The following is a 27,647-nucleotide window of genomic DNA, read 5'->3' as shown; positions in this document are numbered from 1 at the left end:
CTTTGATGACGACTGGTAAGTGTTCATTTTCTCCTTACTTTTGTGTTGACATATTTTATTGCCTTTTATATTTTTTTTTAAAAAAGAGAGAAATTAAACGTTTACCCTGGACCCATACTAGTGAAAATAGCAGATCTACAAGCTCCACCCACCTCTACCCACCTTCACCCACTTTCAACTTGAGCTACAACAGCCTGGTTTGAAAAGCATAACGTTTTGCCTTTTAAAATAATAAAGTCTGTTCACAATTCCTGCAGGGGAAACCTGGTTTCAGCTGAGGTGATCATGTCTTGTCCAACACGCAGGAGAGAAACATGCCATTCATAAACACCTCAACACTTAGGGTTCATACTGTACACACACATACACACTGAAATGAGCAGATCTACAAGTTCACAGCACGTTGCTGACGCCACAAGAGGTGAGCTTGTAGATCAGCTATTTCCGGTCCATGAAGCCGCTATGCAACAGAGTGTCCTGGAACGACCCTTGAGTGTCTGTCTCTCTCTCTCTCTCTCTCTCTCTCTCTCACTCACGCGCGCACACACACACACACACACACACACACACACACACACAGCTCTGCAGTTTACTGTAAGTCACATGACTTCAGGAACTCTCTCTGCACAAACCACTCCTCCTGCTCTTCGAGGAAGAGAGAAAAGTTTCTGTTCTTTGTCCTTTCAGTTGTTTAAGGGAACACGACGCACACAGACAGAAGACGGACATTTTGTTGTTCAAACTTGTGAACAGAGTGAGTAGAAATGTATTTATTTATATTATAAAACCTTAATACATTAGGTTCATGTTGAGTTACAACAATAATAAAAGTAATATAATAATAATGCGAGGTGTTTTGATCTTGTAAAACGACTATTTGGAAAATGTTTATCTAATATTATTTGACAAGTTGATCAGATGTATATTTCATGGTACGACGGTGTCGTGTACTGAAATGAGCGGGACGGGTCTCCATTCCGATCACCAGGTTAGCATTCACCAGTGTTGGCAGGTTAGCATTCACCAGTGTTAGTTTGACTGAGCTTAGGGTTAAGGTTAGGTTTAGGGGGGTCGGAATGAGCAGATCTACAAGTTCACAGAACATCGCTGACGCCACATGAGGTGAGCTTGTAGATCTGCTATTTCCGGTCCATGAAACCTTTGTGCAACAGAGTGGCCCTCTAGTCATCAGCCGTGTGTGTGTGTGTGTGTGTGTGTGTGTGTGTGTGTGTGTGTGTGTGTGTGTGTGTGTGTGTGTGTGTGTGTGTGTGTGTGTGTCAGGGAGTGGCTCTGTTTGTTCAGACTCCATTTTGTCAGAACACAGAGCTACGACGATGCGATAGAGGTTTATCATTCTATCTAATATTATTTGACTGTCTCCATTCCGATCACCAGATTAGCATTCACCAGCGTTGGCAGGTTAGCATTCACCAGTGTTAGTTTTACTGAGCTTTAGGGTTAAGGTTAGGTTTAGGTGGTCGGAATAGCGATGTGTCGGAGTGCCGACATGTTACCGAAATGAGCAGATCTACAAGTTCATTGCTGATGCCACATGAGGTGAGCTTGTAGATCTGCTATTTCCGGTCCATGAAACCTTTATGCAAAAGAGTGGCCCTCTAGTCATCAGCCGTGTGTGTGTGTGTGTGGTGTGTGTGTGTGTGTGTGTGTGTGTGGGTGTGTGTGTGTGTGTGTGTGTGTGTGTGTGTGTGTGTGTGTGTGTGTGTGTGTGTGTCAGGGAGTGGCTCAGTTTGTTCAGACTCCATTTTGTCAGAACACAGAGCTACGACGATGCGATAGAGGTTTATCATTCTCAACCTGTGGGTTGGGACCCCCAGGGGGGACCCCAGATGATTAGCTTAATGTGCAACATTGTTTTCTCTCTCAACAGTAAACAAACCAACATAAAGTTTAGTGTATAGAGGGTATCTGTACATTTCTAAAGTGACAATTTAAGGACTTTTTAATACCTCTAAAATGACAAATCAAACATTGGCCAAATTGTCAAAATAGAAACATAAATTGTGAAAATAGCAGATCTACAACCGTAAATGTAATGCCTCAACTTTTAGTGTCAGGGTTGGGGGGGGGGGGGGGGGGGGGGGGGTCCCCAGTTTAAATATGATTATTTTGGGGGTTGCAGCCTGAAAATGTTAAGAACCACTGGTGTAGATGTATCGATGTTGCCGTCATTAGAACATGGAGAGTTCCCGGTTCGATCCGGGGCTCCCCCAGAGTTAGTGTGGAAGAGTCCTTGAGCAAGACTGGCATACAGTCTGGTGCATTGAAAGAAGAACGGTGAGTACCGGTTAAAGCGGAAGTGAAGCCTCCTCGTCACTTCCGTTTCCGTCTCACATCGCACACATTTATCATTATATAAATAAAAAATCATATAAGCATGTTTAGCTTGCTGCTTAGCAGAAATGACATTTTAAAATATATTTTCTTGAACGGTAATGCCGTTTCCATTACTCACCGTTCGGGAGCTGCTGTTCCAGACTCTGTATAGCATTCAGCGATTGTGGAATAGTTGTCTGGCTACGCGAGACTACTGAACCCCTAACTGCAGCTGATGAGTAGGTTGGTGCCAAGCATGGTTTCCTCTGACATCACTGTATGAATGTTTGTGTGAATGGGTGAATGTAATGAATGTGTGTGTGAATGGGTGAATGTAATGAATGTGTGTGTGAATGGGTGAATGTAATGAATGTGTGTGTGTGTGAATGGTGAATGTAATGAATGTGTGAGTGAATGGGTGAATGTAATGAATTTGTGTGTGTGAATGGGTGAATGTAATGAATGTGTGTGTGAATGGGTGAATGTAATGCACAATATCTGTAAAGTGGGCTAGCTATATAAATGCACCATTTACCATTTGTGTAGTTGTGTTTGTTGCGACCGTAGGTCACATTTACTATCAGAACCGTCACGTCTCGATCGTATCTGTATGTTTGTATGGGTAACACTTGTCTTTTATTGTTGATTTACTCACACTCTGACATCATGCTCTGACATCCCTGTGATGCCAGGGGGACCAAATCCCTTTATGCCCATATATGGAGATCCCTGATGTCATCAATATTAAGCCCATATCTGTGATGGATCTCCATATATGGGTACCAGGGGTCTCCATATATGGGTAACTGGTCTGATATAATCACCGGGCCAGATGGCCAAGACATGGCGCGACCTCGCCCTAATACAATCCCTTTTATGTCCATATATGGAGATCCCTGTCTGTAGAACCAGCCACATAGATATGGGCTGTCTTGGCCATATATGGATTCTGTTAGTGTGGTATTTGCCTCCATATATGGGCATTCCCATATGAAGTCCTGGTAGATATGGGCTTATATTGATGACATCAGGGATCTCCATAATTGCATAAAAGGGATTCTGTTAGTGTGGTTCCCTGACATCATAGTGATGTCAGAGCGGCAAACCCATAGACTGTAAAAAGGTGTACACAGACAGACGGAGACATGATGTGCCGTTTCTCATACTAAACAATAAAAACAGTTGAAAAGGGAACATAATAAGTTGGTTCTGCATTGTGTAAACAGAGCTCTGTTGCATCTAGTCACACCCAGGAGCTCTGGGCACACTGCCATGTTACTGCAGTCACGCTATGGTTGGAGGTGTGTGTGTGTGTGTGTGTGTGTGTGTGTGTGTGTGTGTGTGTGTGTGTGTGTGTGTGTGTGTGTGGTGTGTGTGTGTGTGTGTGTGTGTGTGTGTGTGTGTGTGTGTGTGTGCGTGCGTGCGTGCACGCGTGCACGTGCGCGCGTGCGTGTGTGTGTGTGTAGAGAGATATTTATCTGTGGATATTCTCTTGTTAGAACTTGTTTAGCAGAAACCAGAGTGGAAACAAACTCTCTCTGTCTTCAGGTTCAGAGACACGCCTCATCTGTCTGTCTGTCTGTCTGTCTGTCTGTCTGTCTGTCTGTCTGTCTGTCTGAATTTCCCCCTAGAGCATGACGTCTCAGTGTGCGCAGCTAGAATGGAGGGGTTGTGGGAGGCAGCACTCCAGGCTATGGGTTCGCTCACGTATCTATAGCAACACTGAAAGCACTAGCTCTCATTGGATTATAGCCAATGAGCTGGCCACTAGAAAAGACTGTCACACACAAACTCTGTGTGACTTAACTTAAAGGCCTGTCCATAATGTCTCTGACCGCTGGACTTTTCATCTGAAAGGTCAAGGTTCAACTACGAAATGACGTCACTCACATCTTCTGAAAAGCATTACCCTGAATTAGAGTTTGGAAAAAGTCAGAACTCTCCAAGAAAGATTTGGTGGTCGGAGACAGTATGGACAGGCCTTTAAGTTAAGGCATAAGAGCTGGTACTTAAGACATTCAAAATACAGCCCTCTGTATTTTAGGCAATGCCTAATTTTCTGCTGCGAGGATAATATACGGTAATAACAACATAACAAACGGTGGCTGGGCAGTGACTGGCATGGGCCGGGCTGGGCACCACATTTTAGGACCTCCTCTGAGATGAGAATGCTGCATCTCAAGGGGCAATCCTCTCAATACATTCTGACCAAATTCTGGCCTGTGTTTCTCTGCTGTTTAAAGAGAAACTCCACCTAAGGAACAGCACAGTGTGGGATGTGGTTTAGGGTGGACTGTCCCTTTAAATGCATCTGCAGTTTAATCCTGTTTACATTAATACCCACGATTTATTGATTGAACGAATGAATGATTGATTGAATACTTTGCTAGCAGTTTGCATAGGAAAAGCACAGGACCCCCATATGAAAACATGTTGTACCAGGAACCCCCCTAACTTAAAGGGACTACACTGTGAATTTTAATTTTCCCATTTTTTTGTGTTTTGTTGTCCCACCCGCACGTTCTATCCTCACAAAGTCCTATTTCTGACCATTGTGCTGTCTGATTTTAGGTCCGATTGTGACATCACAATCGTGACCTACTGCTACTGCTGTGCTGAGTGGGGGTTGGGGAGGGGTGGGCAGGCCTGAGAAGGAGGCATGAGGAGCTGGGAGAGGGTTGGGGAGGGGTGGGCAGGCCTGAGAAGGAGGCAGGAGGAGCTGGGAGAGGGTTGGGGAGGGGTGGGCAGGCCTGCTGAGCAGGAGGTGGGGAGGAGTGTGGGGCCAAAACTGTCTCAATAGCGCAGTCCTCCCACTCAGGACAAGGTGGTACTGCAGCTGAAAATGCTCTGAAAGCCAGGCAGAAATGATAGGGGCTCTGTATTCAGGAGTGGTAATTTAGCCTCGAACCTTTTTAAAAACGTGTTTTGGGACACAAACAATGTTATATAAATTATGTTTAAATGCATGGTGTAGAACCTTTAAGATTTCTGAAATTCCAGATCTACAAGCTTTGTTTTCTGATCTGTTTCATTGACTGTAACCCTGACAGGTTTAATAAAGACCCAGAGATGATCTATTTCATTGATTGTAACCCTGACAGGTTTAATAAAGACCCAGAGATGATCTATTTCATTGACTGTAACCCTGACAGGTTATATAAAGACCCAGAGATGATCTATTTCATTGACTGTAACCCTGGCAGGTTTAATAAAGACCCAGAGATGATCTATTTCATTGACTGTAACCCTGACAGGTTTAATAAAGACCCAGAAATGATCTATTTCATTGACTGTAACCCTGACAGGTTTAATAAAGACCCAGAGATGAGTGAGTGTGTGCAGAGAGAGGAGGAGGGAGCTGACAAACATCTCATCCACAGAGTAGAGTCTCCAACATCTCCTCCCCAACCTGGAGCTCCTCACACTGAGTATGTTTATCTATAGATTATAACTCTTTGATATTAATATTTATCTATAGATTATAAGTTACTATGTGTACACTTTGATATTAATGTTTATCTATAGATTATAAGTTACTATGTGTACACTTTGATAATAATGTTTATCTATAGATTATAAATTATTACTACTAGACCTTACCCGTTCGAAGATATGTGCTCCAAAATATGTGCAGAGTGTGGGTTGTGGGGAAATTACTGTAACTGGTGTGTTCGTGAGAATATGTGAGAGCATCATAATGTAAGGAGCAGAGGAGTGTATATTTATGATGGATACAAAGCAAATTTAGGTGAATAGAAGTATGGGGATGTATGCGCTTGCTCCACATAGTTTTTTCATACCCGTTGGAAGATGAGACACACATCAAACGCACCTGAGAGAGAGAGAGAGAAAGAGAGAGAGAGAGAGAGAGAGAGAGAGAGAGAGAGAGAGAGAGAGAGACCATGCACATTCCTAACTGTGAGAGAGGTGTGTGTGTGTGTGTGTGTGTGTGTGTGTGTGTGTGTGTGTGTGTGTGTGTGTGTGTGTGTGTGTGTGTGTGTGTGTGTGTGTGTGTGTGTGTGTGTGTGTGTGTGTGTGTGTGTCCCATGGCCTGGAGGAACGGACCGTAACCCTGAGTTGAACAGAAGTGGTTAAGAAAACGCTAATAAACAGCTTTAATTTGGGAGAAATGAAATTCGGGCTCCGTCACCGTTGGTATAATGCTAATGGACAATACCATGTGAACTTTGGGATCAGTTGCTGAAGCGAGTGAGTAGATAAACGTGGATAAGCGTGAGCGTTAGAGCGTTAGAGCGTTAGAGCGTTAGAGCGTGAGTTTGCTCGTTTAATAGATAGATGTGTACACTTTGATAATAATGTTTATCTATAGATTATAAATTATTACTATGTGTACACTTTGATATTAATGTTTATCTATACTATACTGACTGACTGACTGACTGACTGACTGACTGACTGCATGTTTTTGTTGCTGCAACGTCCAGGAGTTGAAACTCTTTTTTTTTACCCTTGCTATATTTCATACAGGAGTCATCAATATGTCCGTACACCAGGGCTGTCCAAAGTGCGGCCCAGGGGCCAAATGCGGCACGATAACACATTTTATACGGCCCGCAGCTTCATTCCTAAATTGTATTATAAACATTCCGCCATCACAGTCAAACAAGAATATTTTCACAGAGTATAATTTGTCAGGATTCCTTGGTCCCTGTTGTCTCATTCTGAAGGGGTCAAAGAAAGGCTATTTTATTGTATTTTTGTACCGGTTGGTGAAATAAAGCTGAGCTATTAGTGTTTTGTTCAGGGCACAACCTGACAAAAGACCATTCGTATTAATTATTGATGATGATATTAAATCAAATTGTTTAAATGCGGTGCATAGTATGTGACTTTGTTATGGTCCCACCAAAAGTACATTATGTCAGGAGACAGAGTCGGCCCTTGGTTGTTTTAATATTTTTTTTTTAATGTGACCTCCTTTGAAAAGAGTTGGACACCCCTGCTGTACACGGACAAAGACTTGGTCTAGTCTGTGACAAAGTTTAGATTTTGCTTTTCTCAAATGTTTTATTTGCAAGGACCCTTCACCCAGAGAGGGTACACATGGAACCAAATGGACCCAAGAGGGTCCACTATTTATGAGTTAATTTCATTAACCAATTTAGGACTGAGGCCCATGCTAAAAACACCATCTAAAATGTAGATGGTGTTTCAGGATTATTTCAGATTCTAAATTCTGACTTGAAATAATCCTGAAAAAACTTTAAATATTCATTCAAAAGTGTAAACATTTTAATATCCTGTCTTTCTGTCAGGGTCCATCAGCAGAGAGCAGGGTCTCCTGTACCCAGCTGTGTCTCCATGAAGAGTGACACTTCCATGGGTAGACCTATTGACTTCAAAGATGGACACCACTCTACTGATCCCAGGTCAGAATGTAAAACACATCATTGAATGAACAGTTATGACATTATCAGTTGTTAGTAATCTCATCATACTGTCCAAAACAACCAGATAGATGTATTTATGATTTAATGTTGGCAGACTGATTCATTGATTGGCAACAGAGCCAAGCCAGTGCACAGGTAGCCTGATTTCAGACTCTGCTCAGAGAGTGGGCGGGTCTATGGGCTGGTCTATGGGCGGGTCTATGGGCTGGTCTATGGGTGGGTCTATGGGCGGGTCTATGGGTGAGTCTATGGGCTGGTCTATGGGTGGGTCTATGGGCTGGTCTATGGGCTGGTCTATGGGCGGGTCTATGTGCTGGTCTATGGGTGGGTCTATGGGCTGGAGCCAGGCAAAGTGCACAGGAGCAGGGTGTCGTGAAGGACGCACTGCATCTCATTGTTGGTTCTTGTGTTATTGTGGGCTCGCTGAAAGCGAGAACACTATGTTATCTTCATTATTTATCTATCAAGTTCTCCTCAAAATGATGTACAGTTTACAGTTTACAGTTAAGGCATTTAGCAGACACTTTTAATCCAAAGTGACTTACAATAAGCAGGAAATACATCACTATAATAAACAAGATAACATGTCAGAACATCAACAACAATAACAACAATAATATAACAAATGCATATGAATATCAATCTAGAAAAAACAATATAATCAGTAAAGAAAAAAGGTTCTAAAAACCTAAAAACAAATGCTAACTAGCTTCATGTATGGTCTTTGAGTGTTTCAGTAGTGCTATGCTATGAAAAGGTGAGTCTTCAGTCCACGGCGGAAGCTAGTGAGTGAGTCTGTTGTTCTAAGTGTGACAGGGAGTTTATTCCACAGTTTGGGGGCCAGGAGGGCAAATTGTCTCGGACGAGTGGATTTTTGTCCTGGGGTTTTCAGTCAAGTTCTCCTCAAAAATGACACAAGCTATCAGTCAAGTTCTCTTTAAAAAGTGACGTAATCTATCAGTCAAGTTCTTGCTCGCACAGACACCGTTTTATATTGTGAATGATGTCACAGTTCTGATCTAGAAGTATGTCGTGTTTGCATCGCTCACTTCGCACGGGTGCTTTTTGCACAAATGTAAAAGTGAATATTTTGGTCCTGATGCTTCACACACTGTTGTCACTGTTGTCATGACAACATGACATCACAATATAGAATAGAAACGCTAAAATGGAATTCATTTCACAACTAATTCGTTGCGACTCGCATCAGTGCAACCACACTTGCAATTTCCCAGAATTACACCTTTCTAGTTTTATCTAGCTTTATTTATTGATGCTACAATGTGTAGACGAGACACAACCTAAGAATGTTACTCTCTTTATTGAATAAAGTAACAATAAAGGATCTTAAACAAACTGACATTTTAGGTCTATTTTTGTGATTCCAGAAGTCTTCACCACAGACCAGAGTCTCCAACAGACAGCTGTATGACTGACTGGTCTAGAGAAAGACCTCCTGACTTCAGTGAACCTGGACCTCCACACACACAGTAAGATCACTGGTCTGTAGGAACTTAAAGTGGAAAGACACAGAATGTCGTGTATCTGCTCACTGATGTAGACAGTAGTAGAGTATCTCTCTGTCATCTGTAGTGATCTTTGATTAACTTATTCTTAGGTTGTCTTAGATATGCATCAGGGTTCCTCACAGTGAGACCAAAAGGGGAGTGTTTCGCTGTTACTACGTGTCATCTGTTCGACACCCAACTCTAACCCTTACCCTAAACCTAACCTCCGTGGGGTGAGTCGCTAACCCTCCCGACGCTCCTTTGTCGAAATGATGGTCGTTCGAAAGAGATTTCCCCGACCAAAAGATGCACAAGGATTTCCTAGGATCGGGCTGAAAAATTGTCTGGATGTGATAATCCATTGCAGAGTTAAAGCCAGTTGAATGTGGCTTGTTTTCACCAAAAAGCATATAGGCCTCGTATAGTCTCATCTTTGGCAGTAAAAGTGTTTTAAAGACCAGACCTATTGATCCTCGGTGTCTTCCACCTTGATCCATCCTATCCTTGCAAAGTGAACTGGGTTTATGTGAGAACTATTTTAATAATCCTGTCTTTCTGTCAGGGTCCATCAGCAGAGAGCAGGGTCTCCTGTACCCAGCTGTGTCTCCATGAAGAGTGACAAGTCCATGGGTAAAGGTATTAACTTCAAAGATGGACACCACTCTACTGATCCCAGGTCAGAATGTAAAACACATCATTTAGTTGTTATGAACTCTACTGATCCCAGGTCAGAATGTAAAACACATCATTTAGTTGTTATGAACTCTACTGATCCCAGGTCAGAATGTAAAACACATCATTTAGTTGTTATCAAACTGAACTCTAGTGAGCAGCAGATGAGGAGTATAAATTAATACACTGATGATTTAGTTTTATAGCATGAACAGTTATGACATCATCATTTGATAGTAATCTCATCATATTGTCCAAAACAACCAGATAGATGTATTTATGATTTAATGTTGGCAGACTGATTCATTGATTGGCAACAGAGCCAAGCCAGTGCACAGGTAGCCTGATTTCAGACTCTAGTCAGAGAGTGGGCGGGTCTATGGGCTGGTCTATGGGCTGGTCTATGGGCGGGTCTATGGGCTGGTCTATGGGTGGGTCTATGGGTGGGTCTATGGGTGGGTCTATGGGCTGGTCTATGGGTGGGTCTATGGGCTGGAGCCAGGCAAAGTGCACAGGAGCAGGGTGTCGTGAAGGACGCACTGCATCTCATTGTTGGTTCTTGTTTTATTGTGAAAGCAAGAACACTATGTTATCTTCATTATTTATCTATCAAGTTCTCCTCAAAATGATGTACAGTTTACAGTTTACAGTTTAGGCATTTAGCAGACGCTTTTAATCCAAAGTGACTTACAATAAGCAGGTAATACATCACTATAATAAACAAGATAATATGTCAGAACATCAACAACAATAACAACAATAATATAACAAATGCATATGAATATCAATCTAGAAAAAACTATATAATCAGTAAAGAAAAAAGGTTCTAAAAACCTTAAAACAAATTCTAACTAGCTTCATGTATGGTCATTGAGTGTTTCAGTAGTGCTATGATATGAAAGTGAGTCTTCAGTCCGCGGCGGAAGCTAGTGAGTGAGTCTGTTGTTCTAAGTGTGTTGTTGTTCTAAGTTTATTCCACAGTTTGGGGGCCAGGAGGGCAAATTGTCTCGGACGAGTGGATTTTTGTCTTGGGGTTATCAGTCAAGTTCTCTTTAAAAAGTGGCGTAATCTATCTGTCAAGTTCTTGCTCGCACAGACACCGTTTTATATTGTGAATGATGTCACAGTTCTGATCTAGAAGTATGTTGTGTTTCATGTGCTTACTTTGCACAAGTGCGAGTTTTTGTTAACTTTTGCACAAAGGTAAAAGTGAATCTTTTGGTCCTGATGCTTCACACACTGTTGTCACTGTCACAATATCACAAGAATAGAAACGCTAAAATGGAATTCATTTCACAACTAATTAGTTGCGGTTGCGTCAGTGCAACCACACTTGCAATTTCCCAGAAGTACACCTTTCTAGTTTTATCTAGCTTTTATTTGTTGATGCTACAATGTGTAGAGGAGCTAAAACCTAAGAATGTTACTCTCTTTGCTGTATAAAGACATAAAAAGGATCTTGAACAAACTAACATTTTTGGTCTATTTTTGTGATTCCAGAAGTCTTCACCACAGACCAGAGTCTCCGACAGACAGCTGTATGACTGACTGGTCTAGAGAAAGACCTCCTGACTTCAGTGAACCTGGACCTCCACACACACAGTAAGATCACTGGTCTGTAGGAACTTCAAGTGGAAAGACACAGAATGTCTTGTATCTGCTCACAGATGTACAGTATAGACATAGTAGAGTATCTCTGTCATCCGTAGTGATCTTTGATTCACGTATTCTTAGGTTGTCTTAGACATGCATCAGGGTTCCTCACAGTGAGACCAAAATATGTATAAGGGTCTTCTAGAATCTGTCTGAAAAATGGTCCAGATGTGATAATCCATTGCAGAGTTAAAACCAGATGAATGTGGCTTGTTTTTGCCAAAACGCATATATTATACTTGTCTTTGGCAGTAAAAGCGTCCCATTGATCCTCTGATCCATCCTATCCTTGCAAAGTGAACTGGGTTTATGTGAGAACTATTTTAATAATCCTGTCTTTCTGTCAGGGTCCATCAGCAGAGAGCAGGGTCTCCTGTACCCAGCTGTGTCTCCATGAAGAGTGACAAGTCCATGGGTAGAGGTATTAACTTCAAAGATGGACACCACTCTACTGATCCCAGGTCAGAATGTAAAACACATCATTTAGTTGTTATGAACTCTACTGAACATCATCTTAATATTTTAGCATGACAACATCCTTCCATATTTGATACCCCAGCCCCCCAATCCACCAGAAAACCCTGACAGGTTTAATAAAGACCCAGAGATGATCTATTTCATTGACTGTAACCCTGACAGGTTTAATAAAGACCCAGAGATGATCTATTTCATTGACTGTAACCCTGACAGGTTTAATAAAGACCTCCAGATGGATGTCAGTCAGAGTGTTGCCAAACGCCACAGAGCAGAGTCTCCAACACCCAGCCTTGTGTCTATGAAGAGTGACCGTTCTAGATTGGAACCTCTTAACTTCAGTGGACCTCCACACACAGAGTAAGTGCATTTTTAGCCCCTTATGTGAAGATTTCAGACTCAAATGGCGGGCGGCAGGGTGGGCAGGTTATCAACACTCTCATGTGCAAAAAGAAAAAAATACACTGCTCAAAGAAATGAAGGGAACAAAATGTTCCCTTAACAGTTTTACTGCCAGATGTTGTTATTTATTTATTGGGTTTTGTGCCAGCAAAAGCACCTTACCTTTGCGATGTTATAGACAAAGATGTATTCATTTATTTTTCATCATTATTATTTTCTTTTCTCCTTAAATAGGTGTACTTTCGCTATACTAGCAGTAGAGGGCAGCCTCATGCAAGAATTAATGTGAAATGGCCGCGTTAGGCTACCGTCCGTCAAGACAGCTCAATCGCTACAGAGCAATAGACCCAGAGAAAATAACAAGGAAGAGTGTCGTTAGTCCATTGATGCTAACGTCCAGTGGGTTTTTGAGAGCACTTTTACGGGAGCTGTCTCTACGGTACACACCCGCACGACCCCTCATCAGTTTACAGACATCAAAACAAGGTACAAAAGAACGAGCCAAAGAACGTACAATTGGCATCGCGCCGCCGGGAAAAATGGGGCGAACGGGAACGTCCAAAGCGGTAAAAGAGTTAATTATTTGAGCAGTACTACAGTATACTATACTCAAATAAATTAAAATAAATTAAGGGAACATTTTGTTCCCTTCGTTTCTTTGAGCAGTATAAATGAGAATAATCACCTGCTCTTATTTGCCTTTTATTCTTAATAAGATTAATAATACAAATAAGAATACGTTTGAATATACTTGAATTGAGCGTGAGGGAGCAAGTTTTAAAATGCGCCAGAGAGGCTTGGAGTGAGGTTTCTCCTCCGCTCCTTGGAGTGAGGACCGTCCTCTGCTCCAATTCCACTCCTGTTGGGGCCGTGAACCATGTCTGCACCTCGCATGTCTGTCATCCACACAAGTCTGCTCATAAATACTTTGTGTCAGTTAAGTTATATCACCAGCAAGTTAAAGGATACGAACTTTCGCAAGTGAGACGGATTTTCTTTGAGAGGCACTGCAGGCTATAAATATGATTGACATAAAACTTGAAATGCCATTCATGCCCCGACAATGCCCCTGATTAGAGAGAACGAACGTCTTTGAATGAATGTCTTTTTGCTGTCAAATAATAGTAAAGAACCCCATTTTGAACAATATGCTTGTTTATTTAGCCCATGACAATGTTGTGCTACTGTAGACCTTTATGTAAAGCGATTTTGGGTACTTAGAAGAGCTGTGTATAAAGCTGAGCTATTGTGGAGATGATTATCTTTTTTTTGTGCACGTTGCGGGGCGGGCAGATTCGTTGGTTTGTATATTGTTCTGCGGGGCGGGGCGGGCGGGTTACATTCTGTGCGGGTTATGAAAAAACCTGACCAGCTCATCACTAGTGTGTGAATACTGACACACCACTGCACGTACAGTAAGTTAGACAGGTCCTGACAGACAGTCAACTAAGTCTTTAAAGATTGAAGCCTTGGTTTGAACACCTCAGGGGTTGGCACTAAAGTCTCAGAGGCACTTGCCCGTCTGGCAAGTGCAGGTCATGTTCTACTTGTCCAAAGGTCATGCCCGCTTGCCCGGAAAGTAAATTGTCTATTAGAAAACGATAGCTAAGATTTTAATTACCGCTCAATTTAATGCTTATTTCTTTACTTTCTGGGGCTGTGCGATAAAAAATGTCATTCCTCAATACCTCAAAATCCAAATACCTACATAGCTATGAATTTGTCTATGGTTTCACACTTTGTAAGTGTAGCAACAGTAAAAACAGCACATTATAGGTAAACAGTGCTATTATTTTACATTCCACAGACCAGAAGACAGAGCACTCTGGCCACGTTAAGGTGTTTAGACTTTAGACAGATATCTGGTGTTGTGTTCATAGACGTTCAGGTGTTTAGACAGATATTTGGTGTTGTGTTTATAGACGTTTGCGTCCCCTCTCAAATGAGCACTTGCCCGGTCGGGTAACCTGAAAGCAAACTCCACCTGCCCAATAGTTGTGTTTACCTGCCAGGGTCTTTATTAAACCCTGACAGGTTTAATAAAGACCCAGAGATGATCTATTTCATTGACTGTAACCCTGACAGGTTTAATAAAGACCTAGAGATGATCTATTTCATTGACTGTAACCCTGACAGGTTTAATAAAGACCTAGAGATGATCTATTTCATTGTCTGTAACCCTGACAGGTTTAATAAAGACCCAGAGATGATCTATTTCATTGACTGTAACCCTGACAGGTTTAATAAAGACCCAGAGATGATCTATTTCATTGACTGTAACCCTGACAGGTTTAATAAAGACCTCCAGATGGATGTCAGTCAGAGTGTTGCCAAACGCCACAGAGCAGAGTCTCCAACACCCAGCCTTGTGTCTATGAAGAGTGACCGTTCTAGATGGGAACCTCCTGACTTCAGTGGACCTCCACACACTGAGTAAGTGAATCAAGTTACAGGTGTCATTTCATTTAAGGTGACCATAGGTCCTCTTTTACCTGGACGCACGCACGCACGCACGCACGCACGCACGCACGCACGCACGCACGCACGCACGCACGCACGCACACACACACACACACACACACACACACACACACACACACACACACACACACACACACACACACACACACACATCTACATGTATTTAAGAACACATTGATTATGTACAACTATTACCTCTAGTCTACAGTGATATAACATTATGTACAGCTATTACCTCTATAGTCTACAGTGATAACATTATGTACAAATATATTCTACAGTGATATAAGAACCTGTATTTACATCTGGGCAGTGTGTTTGTATCATGCAGACCAGGTCATGTAATTCATGTTCATCTATACAATATTATGTAAAGAAAACATGGTGAAATGAGCAGATCTTCAAGCTCACAACACATGGCATCACAGCCCTCCTGAGCTTGTATATCGGCACTAATCATTGTATGACAAAGTATACAGGTCTTAAGCGGTTAATTCAATAATATAAGTTAATATATCAAACTATCTATTATCTATATTATATTGTCTTCATCTCCACAGAGAGAGACTCAGAACCACACCTGAACAGAAGACATCCAGTCAAACCACAAGTGAACAAAGTAAGACTGGACACATTTTACACTAATTAACATTTCATATTAATTAATGAAATGTTTAAATAGCAGAAAACATCATCATACTAAATGTTCACATTGTATTCCTGTATAAATGTACAAATACTGGTGATTAAATTATACATTTAGTCTAAAACAAATGATCCAATGTTCTTTATTTTGCTGTTATTCTCTTTTTTGATTTTTTGAGTATTTAAGACATTTTAATGGTATGGTATATTAGATTATGAATTACCTTAACATGTCTTCATTGTCTTCTCATAGCAGGTGTCAGTCCGCAGGAGCAGTTAAAGTTTTATAAGGTCGGTTTGAACCGTCTTGATCGTGTGACATACGTCACTGAAGTGCCCTCCCTCAGCAGCATCTACACAGAGCTCTACCTCTCAGCGGGAGAGAGTGAAGGGGTTAATACCCAACATGAGGTCTGGCAGCTTGAGACAGCTTCCAAGAAGAGGACCCTCCATGACCAACCAATCAAATGCTGTGACATCTTTAAGCCCCTCCTCCTTGGCAGAGATAAACCCAACAGAAGAGTTCTGACCAAGGGCATCGCTGGCATTGGAAAAACCTTCTCTGTGCGTAAGTTCGCTCTGGACTGGGCAAGGGGTTTAGAAAATCAAGATGTCATTCTCCTGGTTCCCTTCTCATTCCGGGAGTTGAACTTGGTCAGAGATGAGCAGCACAGTCTTCTCTCACTGATCCATCGTTTCCACCCAGAATTAAAGAAGGTCACAGCAGAGCAGCTCGCTGTCTGGAAGGTTGGCCTCATCTTTGATGGTCTGGATGAAAGCAGGTTTTCGCTGAAATTCAAGAACATTGACATTGATTCTGATGCCTTCCAGAACAATGACATTGTTTCTGATGTCACAGCGACATCATCAGTGGGTTTGCTGTTGACAAACCTCATCAAGGGGAATCTGCTCCCCTCAGCCCTCCTCTGGATAACTACCAGACCTGCAGCAGCCAATCAGATCCCTCCTGCACATGTTGACCTGGTGACAGAAGTACGAGGGTTCACAGACCCCCAGAAGGAGGAGTTCTTTAGGAAGAAATTCAGTGATGATGAGAAGCTGGCCAACAAAATCATCTCACACATGAAGATGTCAAAGAGCCTCCACATCATGTGTCACGTCCCAGTTTTCTGTTGGATCACTGCTACCGTTCTGGAGGACATGTTGAAGACAGACGAGACAGAAAAGCTGCCCAAGACCCAGACTGCGATGTACAGCCACTTCCTGTGGGTTCAGACCAAGAGGAAGTGGAAGAAGTATCATCATGTGAATCAACAGCAGCTCATGGAGAAGGACAGGCAGGTTCTTCTGAAGCTGGGCAGGCTGGCGTTTGAACATCTGGAGAAAGGTAGCATGATGTTCTACCAAGAAGACCTGGAAGAGTGTGGTCTTGATGTGAAAGACGCCTCGCTGTACTCAGGAGTGTGCACAGAGATCTTCAAAGAAGAGACTGTTCAATCTGAGGGAAAGGTCTACAGCTTTGTTCATCTGAGCATCCAGGAGTTTCTGGCTGCAGTCTACCTGTTCCACTGTTACACACAGAGGAACATGAAGGTACTGAAGACATTCCTAGGAGAAGAAGAAGAAGAAGAAGAAGAAGAAGAAGAAGAAGAAGAAGAAGAAGAAGGAGAAGAAAGAAATATGCCCCTGGATGTCTTTCTGAAGAGAGCCTTCAAAAAATCCCTGAAGAGTAAGAATGGCCACCTGGACCTCTTTCTCCGCTTCCTTCATGGCCTCTCACTAGAATCCAACCAAAGTCTGTTAGGAGGTCTGCTGTTTCAGACAAAAAACAGTCCAAAGAGCGTCCAGAGAGCCATCAACAATCTGAAGAAGATGAAATGTGAGGATCGGGATATTTCTTCTGACAGATTGATCAACATCTTCCACTGTTTGATGGAGATGAACGACCACTCACTGCATCAGGAGATCCAACAGTACCTGGAGTCAGGGGACAGATCAAAGACAGAACTGTCTCAGAGCCAGTGTTCAGCTCTGGCCCACATGCTGCTGTCGTCAGAGGAGGTCCTGGATGAGTTGGACCTGCAGGAATACAACACAACAGGAACCTGGGCGACATCCAGGCTGGTCCCAGCTGTTAGGAACACCAGAAAGGCTCGGTTAGTAATGTGAATAGAAAATGTATTAGAAGAGAATACATCTACTGTCACATCAAACACTATAAGTAGAAATGATGGTTTGACTTAAAATATCCAATAATAATCAGATCTGGTGGTATTGTGCTTATGTGCAAATAATCGACAGTCCTATAAAAAAGATCAATATATTAAGACATTAAATTAATTATTTCTGTGGACTTAAAATCATTGTTTTATTTGATGACCTTCCTGTCCTGGCATTTGACCTTTGTGCCCTAAAAACATTGACAACACCAAAGGTCAAGTTGTCTTGACCCTAGAATGACAAAACTCCTATGAACATAAAATAAAAAACCATTAATAAATAAATAAATAAAAAACAATAGTTCAAAGGTTCACATTTTGACATCCCTGACTGGTTTAAGTGGAAATGCTTTTGGTGCTGCGTTGAGTATACAACCCTCACCATGTGATTCATATTTGGGGTTAAATTTCTTTTCTTTTTCATGATTTTGGGCATTTTTTCTTTTTTCTTCAACATGAACTTGATCTAATCTGTGTTGATAATTTTTACATATTCTACATTTACAGACTTGTTGGCTGCAACCTCGAGGAGCCAGATTATGAAATTGTGTCTTCAGCTCTCAGCTCTAATCCTTCACATCTCAGAGAATTGGATCTCAGTTATAACGACGTGAAGGATTCATCCATGGAACTCATCTCTGCTGGATTAAAGAGTCCACATTGTGAACTGGAGATACTGAGGTCAGATTAATTAACCAGCATTATTTCGATTAGTTCTGTTTTATTATTTATTGTTTGATTCTAATAAGAGGAGTGTGCATTAAGTTGACATCATGGTATTATCATCATACGGTGTTGGTTAGTCCTCACTCTGGCCACTAGGCGGCGGGTGAGCCAAACAGCATCTATGCCAGGCTGTTTTTTATTCAATACTACTACATCTCGGATCCAAATATTGTAGGCTACTTTCACTCGACTACAATTATATGAAAACTTTAGTTACTTTGCAGATATAAATGATTATATTATAAAACATAGTATCTTCTTTAGCCCTGTTTTATACCTATAGTATAGAGACTATTTAAAAATAGCCGATCTACAAGCTCACAACGCATCGTGCTGTGACATGTTGTGAGATTATTTTGATGCCATCCCTGTTTTAGCCTTCTTTTACCAAAGTACATTTTGAATTCCGGACTTTTAACAGAGTATTTCAATAATGCAGTATTGATACTTTTACTTAAGTAAAAAAACGCAGTACGTTTTCCTCCACTGAGAACGGAGAGACAGAGACTAGAGAGCGCTCTATGAGTATGATCACAGCAGCTGCAGCCCATGGCCATCGGGATCAAGCCTTTATTCTCCAACGATGTTGCGCGCAGAGAATAGCAGACCTCCAAGCTCAGAGTCCCTACGGGCAAATCCGCAACGTGATGTGAGCTTGTAGGCTATATAGTAATAGTATGACTGAAGCTTGTACAGCCAGCTGTTCTCAGCGTGCAATGCCGTTGTGGCCGGGTGACGTCTCACCAGCCAACACTGAAGAGGTACGAATGAACTGAAACCCGTGCTGAGCGCTGAGCGCACCCCAAAACAACACATTTGGGGAATTGATTACATTTTAGGCACCTGCGCATGAAGTCTCAAATTTGGTAAACAAGAAATCTGTCTATATAATGCTGCGCTCATACTGTATATTAGGCTATAGCCTAATTTGAAAACTACCCAGTAGCATTTGGGAAGGCATAGCCTCCCCTATGCTCTGGCATCACATCACACTGATACGCTACAGTAAATACAATATGTGATCCATCATGGCTGCTAGGGAATTATCACGTCCACTTACACAATCATTGAGTGTCAAACTGGTGTAAACACAGACTGGAAGGTTTGCTGGTTCCCCAGCCCACCAGCACCAGCAGTCTGTTGTCTGTTTCATTTAGTCAATAAGGCTGATATCATGGTAACCCACACTGACTAGAAAAAAATAATAAAAATAATAAATTAATTATTATATATTAATTATAACATTAAAATCGACAACGTTTCGACGCCCTTCGGCGTCTTCATCAGGTCTAAAGTGAATGACACAATAGGCTAGCCAGTTATATGGAACCGGAGGAAGTTCATCAGTACACATGTGTAGCAGCTGGGTAGACACACCCATCTAGTCTAATAACACTGCCCTTTTAAAAATCAGAGGATCTGGGCTAGTGACAATATTTATAAACAGTCTACCAGTGTAGCCTGGTTAAAGCTATAAAATAGCCAAACAATGTAAACAAAATAACATGTGTAAAAAACCCTTAGTATACGCCTAAAGAAAAGACCAAAACAAAATATATAAACAGTACACAAAATGTAATCAGATGAGTAAAGGCAATAATAAAAGACGGTAACATCAGAAAAACAACACATAATGTACACACAAATAGAAAAAAATATATAAATAAATATATACAGATGAAGGAAAACATGTCACAAAAAAGGCTTGATGTCAAATTCTTCACTGAGTCCACAGGGGTCCATAGTGTTAAGTGTATATATATATAGTAGGCTTCCCTTTGAAGGAGGAGGCGATTGTGGTCACCACCACGGGGAGGTTTTTCACTTTACTTTTTTTTTTTTTTTTACAACTATTACTATAACTACCAGGTCTGTCTGTCTGTCTGTCTGTCTGTCTGTCTGTCTGTCTGTCTGTCTGTCTGTCTGTCTGTCTGTCTGTCTGTCTGTCTGTCTGTCCTCTCTCTATCAGTTTGCTGAATCATCTGTTGTTAACTTGCTGCTTCCTGTTTCCTGTCAGTTAGCTTCCTGTTGGAAGATGACCATGATTTACTTCACATTATTCCTGCCTGCCTGTTCTTTCCATCTCTTTGGTCCCTCCTCCAAAACTCTGATAATCAATCCAGATATGTAATCTTTAATTACAGACTTGCTGGCTGTAACTTCACACAGACAGGATTTGACATCCTGCTCTCAGCTCTCAGATCTAATCTTTCCCATTTGAGAGAATTGGACATCAGTTTCAACTGCCTGCAGGCATCACAAGTGGAGCAACTCTCTGCTCTACTGAAGAGTGCAGAGTGTAGACTGCAGATCCTGAGGTAAATAAATAGTGTGTTTTCTCTCTGTGTGGATCTCTACTTGAACATCAACAGCACTTTGTTAAATATGGATTTCTCTGCAGGTTGTCAGGCTGTGGGCTCACAGAGGAAGGCTGTTCTTCTCTGGCTTCAGCTCTGACCTTCAACCCCTCCCATCTGAAACAGCTGGACTTGAACTTCAGCCACTTAGGAGGCTCTGGTCTGAAGAAGCTCTCTGCTGCACTGGAGACTCTGAAGTGAGTAGACTTGGACTGTGTCCATGTTGGTTAGTGCAGTGTTTCCTTACAATGTTGAACTGGAGACTCTGAAGTGAGTAGACTAGGTGTGTGTGTGTGTGTGTGTGTGTGTGTGTGTGTGTGTGTGTGTGCACTGGTTTTTGTATGTTTGTGGGGACCAAAATCTGTAGTCACGTCATGGGGACCAGGTACGGTATGGGGACCAAAAATCAGGTCCCCATGAGGGAAACTGTTAAAAACCAACACAGGAGCTGCTCTGATGTGCCTGTGAAGTTTTTAGCATTGGCCCATAAGTCACGTTTTTTGGTCATGGTGTGTGTGTGTGTGTGTGTGTGTGCGCGTGTGTGTGCTCAGTAGCTTTATATGTTATGTGGGGACCAAAATCTGTATACACAGTCACGTCATGGGGAATAACTTCATCAATTCTGATATTTGAAGTCGTGTATAAACTAACACAGCCATAGTTGTTATACCTGATTTTTTTTCATAGCTGTATAACATTTAGAAAGGGTGGTCCCCACATGAGATGATTAAAATCATCACATGTGGGGACCACCCTTTTCATCATTGTGGTCCCCACAAATCATAAAAACCAGTATGTGTGTGTGTGTGTGTGTGTGGGCGCGTGCGTGCGTGCGTGCGTGTGTGTGCGTGTGTGTGTGTTAGGGTTTAATACTTTCCCGGATTTAGCTCATTTTAAATCCCAGGAATTTTCTGACCTTATCCCGGGCTCCCTGGGATGTCCCGTTTATATATATACTGTATATATATATATATATATATTAAACAAAAGAAAAAACGGTGCAAAACGGTCTCCTATATCTCTCGGCCTGGCGGAGACAAAAAGTAGAAAGATATGATCACCGGTCCGCAGGGCGGGGGCTTGGCTCTGTCATCAGAACTTCAGTTCAGGACTCGCTGTTCTTGGATCCGATCGGACATTAGGCTACAAAACAAATTCACATCATCCACCACACACGGTCTCTGTGGCTGCGCGATTCACGGGACTGTCAAAAGCAGCAATGGATGTTATTCATTTTCCTGCCACATACAGTAGGCCAATCTCTTTGAAAAGACGTTTTCTGTAAATTCTGCGCCCACTTGTTTAAAAAACTAAATATCACGACTTAGCAGAGCGAAGATGATTTTTGTGTTGCAGTGAGCAGAAAAGCGTTTCTCTGACTTCAAGCAAACAAGCGCAAGTGCGCAACCATCCCACTCATTTTGAAAGGTAGGCCTACGCCAATACAATTCATAAATGGTCACAAAGTGCTGTCAGATGTTTTAATTCTGGTTAAAATATATTGTGTGGAAATGCAAACCAACAGAGTAGGCTATTTCATATTTAGAGTTGCCATTTGTGAGTGCAATTCACTGAGTGGAGTAGACACATCAATAATGCATGCGTTATTGGTGTTTACAGTTTATATCTTGGCAATTTATGTCAAATCTAGTGTTTCATAGTTATAGAAAAATAGCAGATATACAAGCTCACAGGGCGCGACACTGCACCGCAGCATATCACGAACGGTGTGCGTGCTCTTCATTTAGCTGATTGTAGAAGGCTATTTTTTTCCTTTTTTTCTTTTTTTGCTGGAGAGTTTCTCATGTAAAAACGTTAAGAGCATAATTAATGCAACAATAAGAAAGTAAATGCGCCATTATCACCCATCAGTGTTTTCTCCGCATCACTTTAAGAAGTAAACTTGCCTAGTGAAAACAGCTAATCTACAAGCTCACAACGCGGCACTTTGTGCTACGTTGTGAGATGGTAGATCAGCTACCGGTATATTCGATGACAGGCTTGCTTGACAGCCCACAGAGACTGGTAAAATCCTTCCACACAGCTGAAACAGATGAGATGCTTGCACGGCTGGTGAGGATAACGTGTCAGGCAGTCTAATTGCCTGTGCGCTGCTAGTAAATTGTATTTTCTAACAAGAAAAAACACAACCTCCAGGACGACGGGTCTCACCGCCAATTCCCGGGAGGGAAATTACGTGCACTGTGCCCGGGAAGCCCGGATCCCGGGACCCCGGTATTAAACCCTAGTGTGTGTGTGTGTGTGTGTGTGTGTGTGTGTGTGTGTGTGTGTGTGTGTGTGTGTGTGTGTGTGTGTATGTGTTAGACAGTCAGACATTGATTCATTGTTCTATTTCCTACAGTGTGAATCATGGAGGAGAACACTGGATTAAACCTCAACTCCTTACAAGATGTGAGTGTCTGTCTGTCTGTCTGTCTGTCTGTCTGTCTGTCTGTCTGTCTGTCTGTCACATTGACATTTTATACACAGTTTTATACAGTGTTTTATACTGTGTTGGCCCCTCCCTCCTTGTATTCAGAGGATATTATAAAAACCTTCAGCAATATGTTTTAAAGGTGTTCAGTAACACAATCCAAAACATTGAAATTCAACCCCCTCCAGGGCAGTGGTTCCAAACTGGGGTTGGGGACCCCTAGAGAGACCATTTAAAATACAGTTCAATCAACAGGCTTAGCTGTTCTTCAGCAGATACAAAGTGTTGCTGACCACATCCATAGAGGGGAGAGGGGGTACAGCCCAGGACCTCATGCTCCCCTCTACCCAGGTGAGGAGCACCCTAGTCCTGCTCCACTCCTCCACTCCATCCAGGAGAACCTCTGGAGGAACCAGAGAACCTCCAGGTGATCTGGACTCCTGAGGAGCAGTGTCTCCTAGGATTCTACAAACTAAGAAAGATACTTTTTAATTTGACACGCGCCCACAAATAGAGATTCTCACACAAAACAAGGCTTTGGATAGCAGATATACAAGCTCACAGCGTGGCACCGTGTGCCGCGTTGCGTCCTTGTATATATATGTATTTTGTAACTCAATTTTTGCTTCTGAGGGGTCCCTGGAACTAAATATATTGAGATGGGGGCCAAATACATATCATTTTGGGGGTCCTTCACATGAAAAGGTTTGAGCACCACTGACATATAAACAAAGGGTTTTCAATTTTATTTTTCAAAAATAGCAGATCTACAAGCTCGCAGAGCGGCACTTGGTGCCACACGGTGATCTTGTATATCTGCTATTTTTCAATAGTTAAAGCACAACATAACGCGTAATAATACGTTCCCAGTCTAAATGGGTTAAACCCCCTCCCCTATGAAGAACATTCATGGGAACATTCACGCAGTGAATCCTTGTACCCAGGGCCCAGAATTTGGTGTGACACCCCTGCCTAGGGGAGTTTCAACCTTTTGAAATGTGTTACTAAACATCTTTACAATCACATTAGTGAGGAAATGTCTTGAGAAGGAATTTATTAAATGAAATGTGTTACTAGACATCTTTACAATCACATTAGTGAGGAAATGTCTTGAGAAGGAATTTATTAAATGAAATGTGTTACTAGACATCTTTACTAACACATTAGTGAGGAAATGTCTTGAGAAGGAATTTATTAAATGAAATGTGTTACTAGACATCTTTACAAACACATTAGTGAGGAAATGTCTTGAGAAGGAATGTATTAAATGAAATGTGTTACAAGACATCTTTACAAACACATTAGTGAGGAAATGTCTTGAGAAGGAATTTATTAAATGAAATGTGTTACTAGACATCTTTACAAACACATTAGTGAGGAAATGTCTTGAATCCACATTTTCCTGTCCTGAAAATCCAGTAAATACTCAATAGCCGGGGACCCGCAAGCCCAAAAGCTCAAGGAATAGGGTAGGACATGTGATTTTCTGCCGTACTTTTTATTTCTGTTTTATCTATTAGTTTGGTCATTGAGGTCCACAGAATGAGAGGCCTGCTCTGCCGGAAACATCGCGAAAGAAAGTTATGGCCATTTGGATATTCACTGTCCCATTGACTCCACTAGAAATATTAAAAAAATAAAATACATGTGCTTTAAGTAGCATGTGAGGGGTCAAACTAGGGGTTCTTCATGATTCTGAATCCATTTCAAGCATTTGTTTTGCATGAAAAACATTCCTTGGGTTAACCTTCAGCAGCCCAAAACTGTGAAAAGTGGAAAAAAGGTGATGACTCATCACTTTTCACAGTATTTGGGGGGCCGAAATCTAGCCCAAGGAATGTTTTCATGCAAAACAAATGCTTGCAATGGATTCAGAATCATGAAGAAAAACCCCCAGTTTGACCCCTCACATGCTAATTAAAGCAGACCTTTTTTCCTTTTTTTAATATTTCTAGTGGAGTCAATGGGACAGTGATATACAAATGGCCATAACTTTCTTTCGCGATGTTTCCAGCAGAGCAGGCCTCTCATTCTGTGGACCTTAATGACCAAACTAATAGATAAAACAGAAATAAAAAGTACCGCAGAAAATCACATGTCCCCTCCCATTTTGGTGACTGGGTCCCCGGCTACAAGTATTAAAAAGTACAAATTACAACTACAGCACTTTTTCATCAATGCATTGTTTATTGAAGTTAAAAACATTTCCCCAAAAATAAATGCATTAAAACAGAACTGCTTAAATATAGTGGAAATAGCCAATCTACAAGCTCACAATGCACCACAGTGTGAGGCGTTGTGAGCTTGTAGATCTGCTATTTTCACTATATTTGAAATAAGGTTTAAGCGGTTAACCCATTAAGATCTGAGATATGTCCGCCTGCCCAAATATCAGATCTACAAGCTCACAACCACACATGGTTCCTCAAAGAACCTCCTTTGAACCATTAACCATTTAAACCCTGCTTCCCAATGTTGGACATGTCTTAATACGTGAACATTCACCGTAAATAGCAGATCTACAAGCTCTTAACATATTGTGCTGCGACGTGTTGTGAACTTGTAGATCGGCTATTTTGGAGTGTGGAGGGTATAGAGCCCTGGGAGACACCGGTCGATGAAGGGTTAAAGTGGTTGATGCTTCTCAAAGTGTGGTCCGGGGACCCCCAGGGGTCCTTAGGGGGTTCCAGGGGGTCCCCAGCAAAATGTTTAATACAGCATCACACTCATTTGAACCACTTTATCCATATTTTACACCTTGGCTATTTACAAATTGCAGATCTACAAGCTCACAGCGCATGTGTCTAGGTGTGTGTCAAGGACCCCCATCTGGAAAAAGTTTGTGCCAGACACAACATTTTCCCAATATTCTTCATTTGAAAATAGCAGATCTACAAGCTCACACCTTGTAGATCGTCTATTTTCAAGTAGTCAATCGTTCAGCAGGAAATGGTTAAAGTGGTTACAGTGATTTTGATGCTATACATGAATGTTGCTGGGGACCCCCTGGAACCCCCTCAAGGACCCCTGGGGGTCCCCGGACCCCACTTTGAGAACCACTGTATTCATGATCTATAGATCTGTACAATATTCATGTTTAAATGTGTTAGACACACAGAGACCCCCCTCCCATCGCTATGGAAAACCAAACTGATTCTGTAATAAATTCTGGGTGGGTGTATTTGCATGCACGTGCGTGCGTGCGTGCGTGCGTGCGTGCGTGTGTGTGTGTGTGTGTACGCCTGTGCGTATGTGTGTCACTCAGTGAATGATGTATTTAATGTTTACTGTGTTGTTTTCTCATCAGATTCCCATCGTCTCACACTGGACACAAACACAGCAGACACAAACCTCGCTCTCTCTGAGAACAACAGAAAGGCGACTCGGGTGGAACAGCTTTATTCATATCCTGATCATCCAGACAGGTTTGAAGGAAAGGTCCAGGTTCTGTGTACAGAGGGTCTGACTGGACGCTGTTACTGGGAGGTAGAGAGGAGTGGAGAGGTTAATATAGGAGTAACTTACAGAGGAATCAGTAGGAAAGGAAAGGGTGAGGAATGTGAGCTTGGATGCAATAAAATGTCATGGAGTCTGTTCTGTCATGATGATAACCATGGTAACAGATACTTTGTCACACACAATAGTAAGGAGACTTACCTTCCTGCTCGTCCCTCTGGCCCCAACAGAGTAGCAGTGTATCTGGATTGTCCTGCTGGGACTCTGTCCTTCTATGAAGTGTCCTCACCGACACTGACACACCTCTACACCGTCCAGTACACATTCACTGAACCTCTCTATGCTGGCTTTGGGCTTAACCCTGACTCCTCTGTGTCTCTGTGTGAGGACAGACAGACAGACAGGCTGTGAGGACAGACAGACAGACAGACAGACAGACAGACAGACAGACAGGCTGTGAGGACAGACAGACAGACAGACAGACAGACAGACAGACAGACAGACAGACAGGGTGTTCATAATGTATCATAATGTAATAATCAGGAACGGGGGGTGGGGGGGATGTTTATAGAATCAATATGGTTTGGTTTCCATAGCGATGGGGGGGGGGGGGGGGGGGTAACACATTTAAACATGGATATTGTACAGATTTATAGATCATGATATCATCATACAGTGGTTCTCAAAGTGGGGTCCGGGGACCCCCAGGGGTCCTTGAAGGGGTTCCAGGGGGTCCCCAGCAACATTCATGTATATAGCATCAAAATCAGTGTAACCACTTTAACCATTTATTGTATAAATTGACTGTTTGAAAATAGACGATCTACAAGCACACAACATGTCGCATCACAGCGTGTTGTGAACTTGTAGATCTGCTATCAAAGTATAAACTGGTCAAACATTGGACAAATTGT

At 42.1% G+C, this 27,647-nt stretch overlaps 3 protein-coding genes across 3 annotated transcripts in view; all 3 read left to right on the top strand.

The window, feature by feature from the left end:
• Positions 1 to 695: 695 nt before the first annotated feature.
• On the top strand, positions 696 to 11,669 carry LOC308308970 (uncharacterized protein; the record flags this gene model as incomplete). Its single annotated transcript, XM_080754423.1, has 5 exons — positions 696 to 754; positions 5,640 to 5,762; positions 7,611 to 7,724; positions 9,816 to 9,929; positions 11,660 to 11,669. The coding sequence occupies exons 2-5, from the start codon at positions 5,659 to 5,661 to the stop codon at positions 11,667 to 11,669; spliced, it is 342 nt and encodes a 113-aa protein (XP_080610549.1). The 5' UTR covers positions 696 to 754; positions 5,640 to 5,658.
• A 618-nt stretch (positions 11,670 to 12,287) lies between these two features.
• LOC308308969 (protein NLRC3-like) overlaps positions 12,288 to 27,647 on the top strand; it is a gene marked incomplete at both ends in the record, with an annotated part of 283,646 nt that continues 268,286 nt past the window's right edge. The window contains 2 exons of the mRNA XM_080754422.1: positions 12,288 to 12,412; positions 14,744 to 14,887. Of these exons, the coding sequence (XP_080610548.1) occupies positions 12,288 to 12,412; positions 14,744 to 14,887 (269 nt within the window). The remainder of the gene's footprint in view (positions 12,413 to 14,743; positions 14,888 to 27,647) is intronic.
• Positions 15,261 to 27,242, top strand: LOC308308477 (protein NLRC3-like; the record flags this gene model as incomplete). The annotated part of the gene is made up of 6 exons (XM_080753892.1): positions 15,261 to 15,271; positions 15,928 to 17,697; positions 18,268 to 18,413; positions 20,896 to 21,040; positions 23,206 to 23,255; positions 26,585 to 27,242. 6 exons carry the CDS (start codon positions 15,261 to 15,263, stop codon positions 27,142 to 27,144), a joined length of 2,682 nt encoding a protein of 893 aa, XP_080610018.1. The 3' UTR covers positions 27,145 to 27,242.

The sequence above is a fragment of the Nannobrachium achirus genome (genome assembly GCF_963921795.1).
Source record: "Nannobrachium achirus genome assembly, chromosome: 23".
Classification (NCBI taxonomy): Eukaryota; Metazoa; Chordata; class Actinopteri; order Myctophiformes; family Myctophidae; genus Nannobrachium; species Nannobrachium achirus.
The sequence above is the reverse complement of the archived record's forward strand: the minus strand, read 5'-3'. Positions and strand labels throughout refer to the sequence as shown.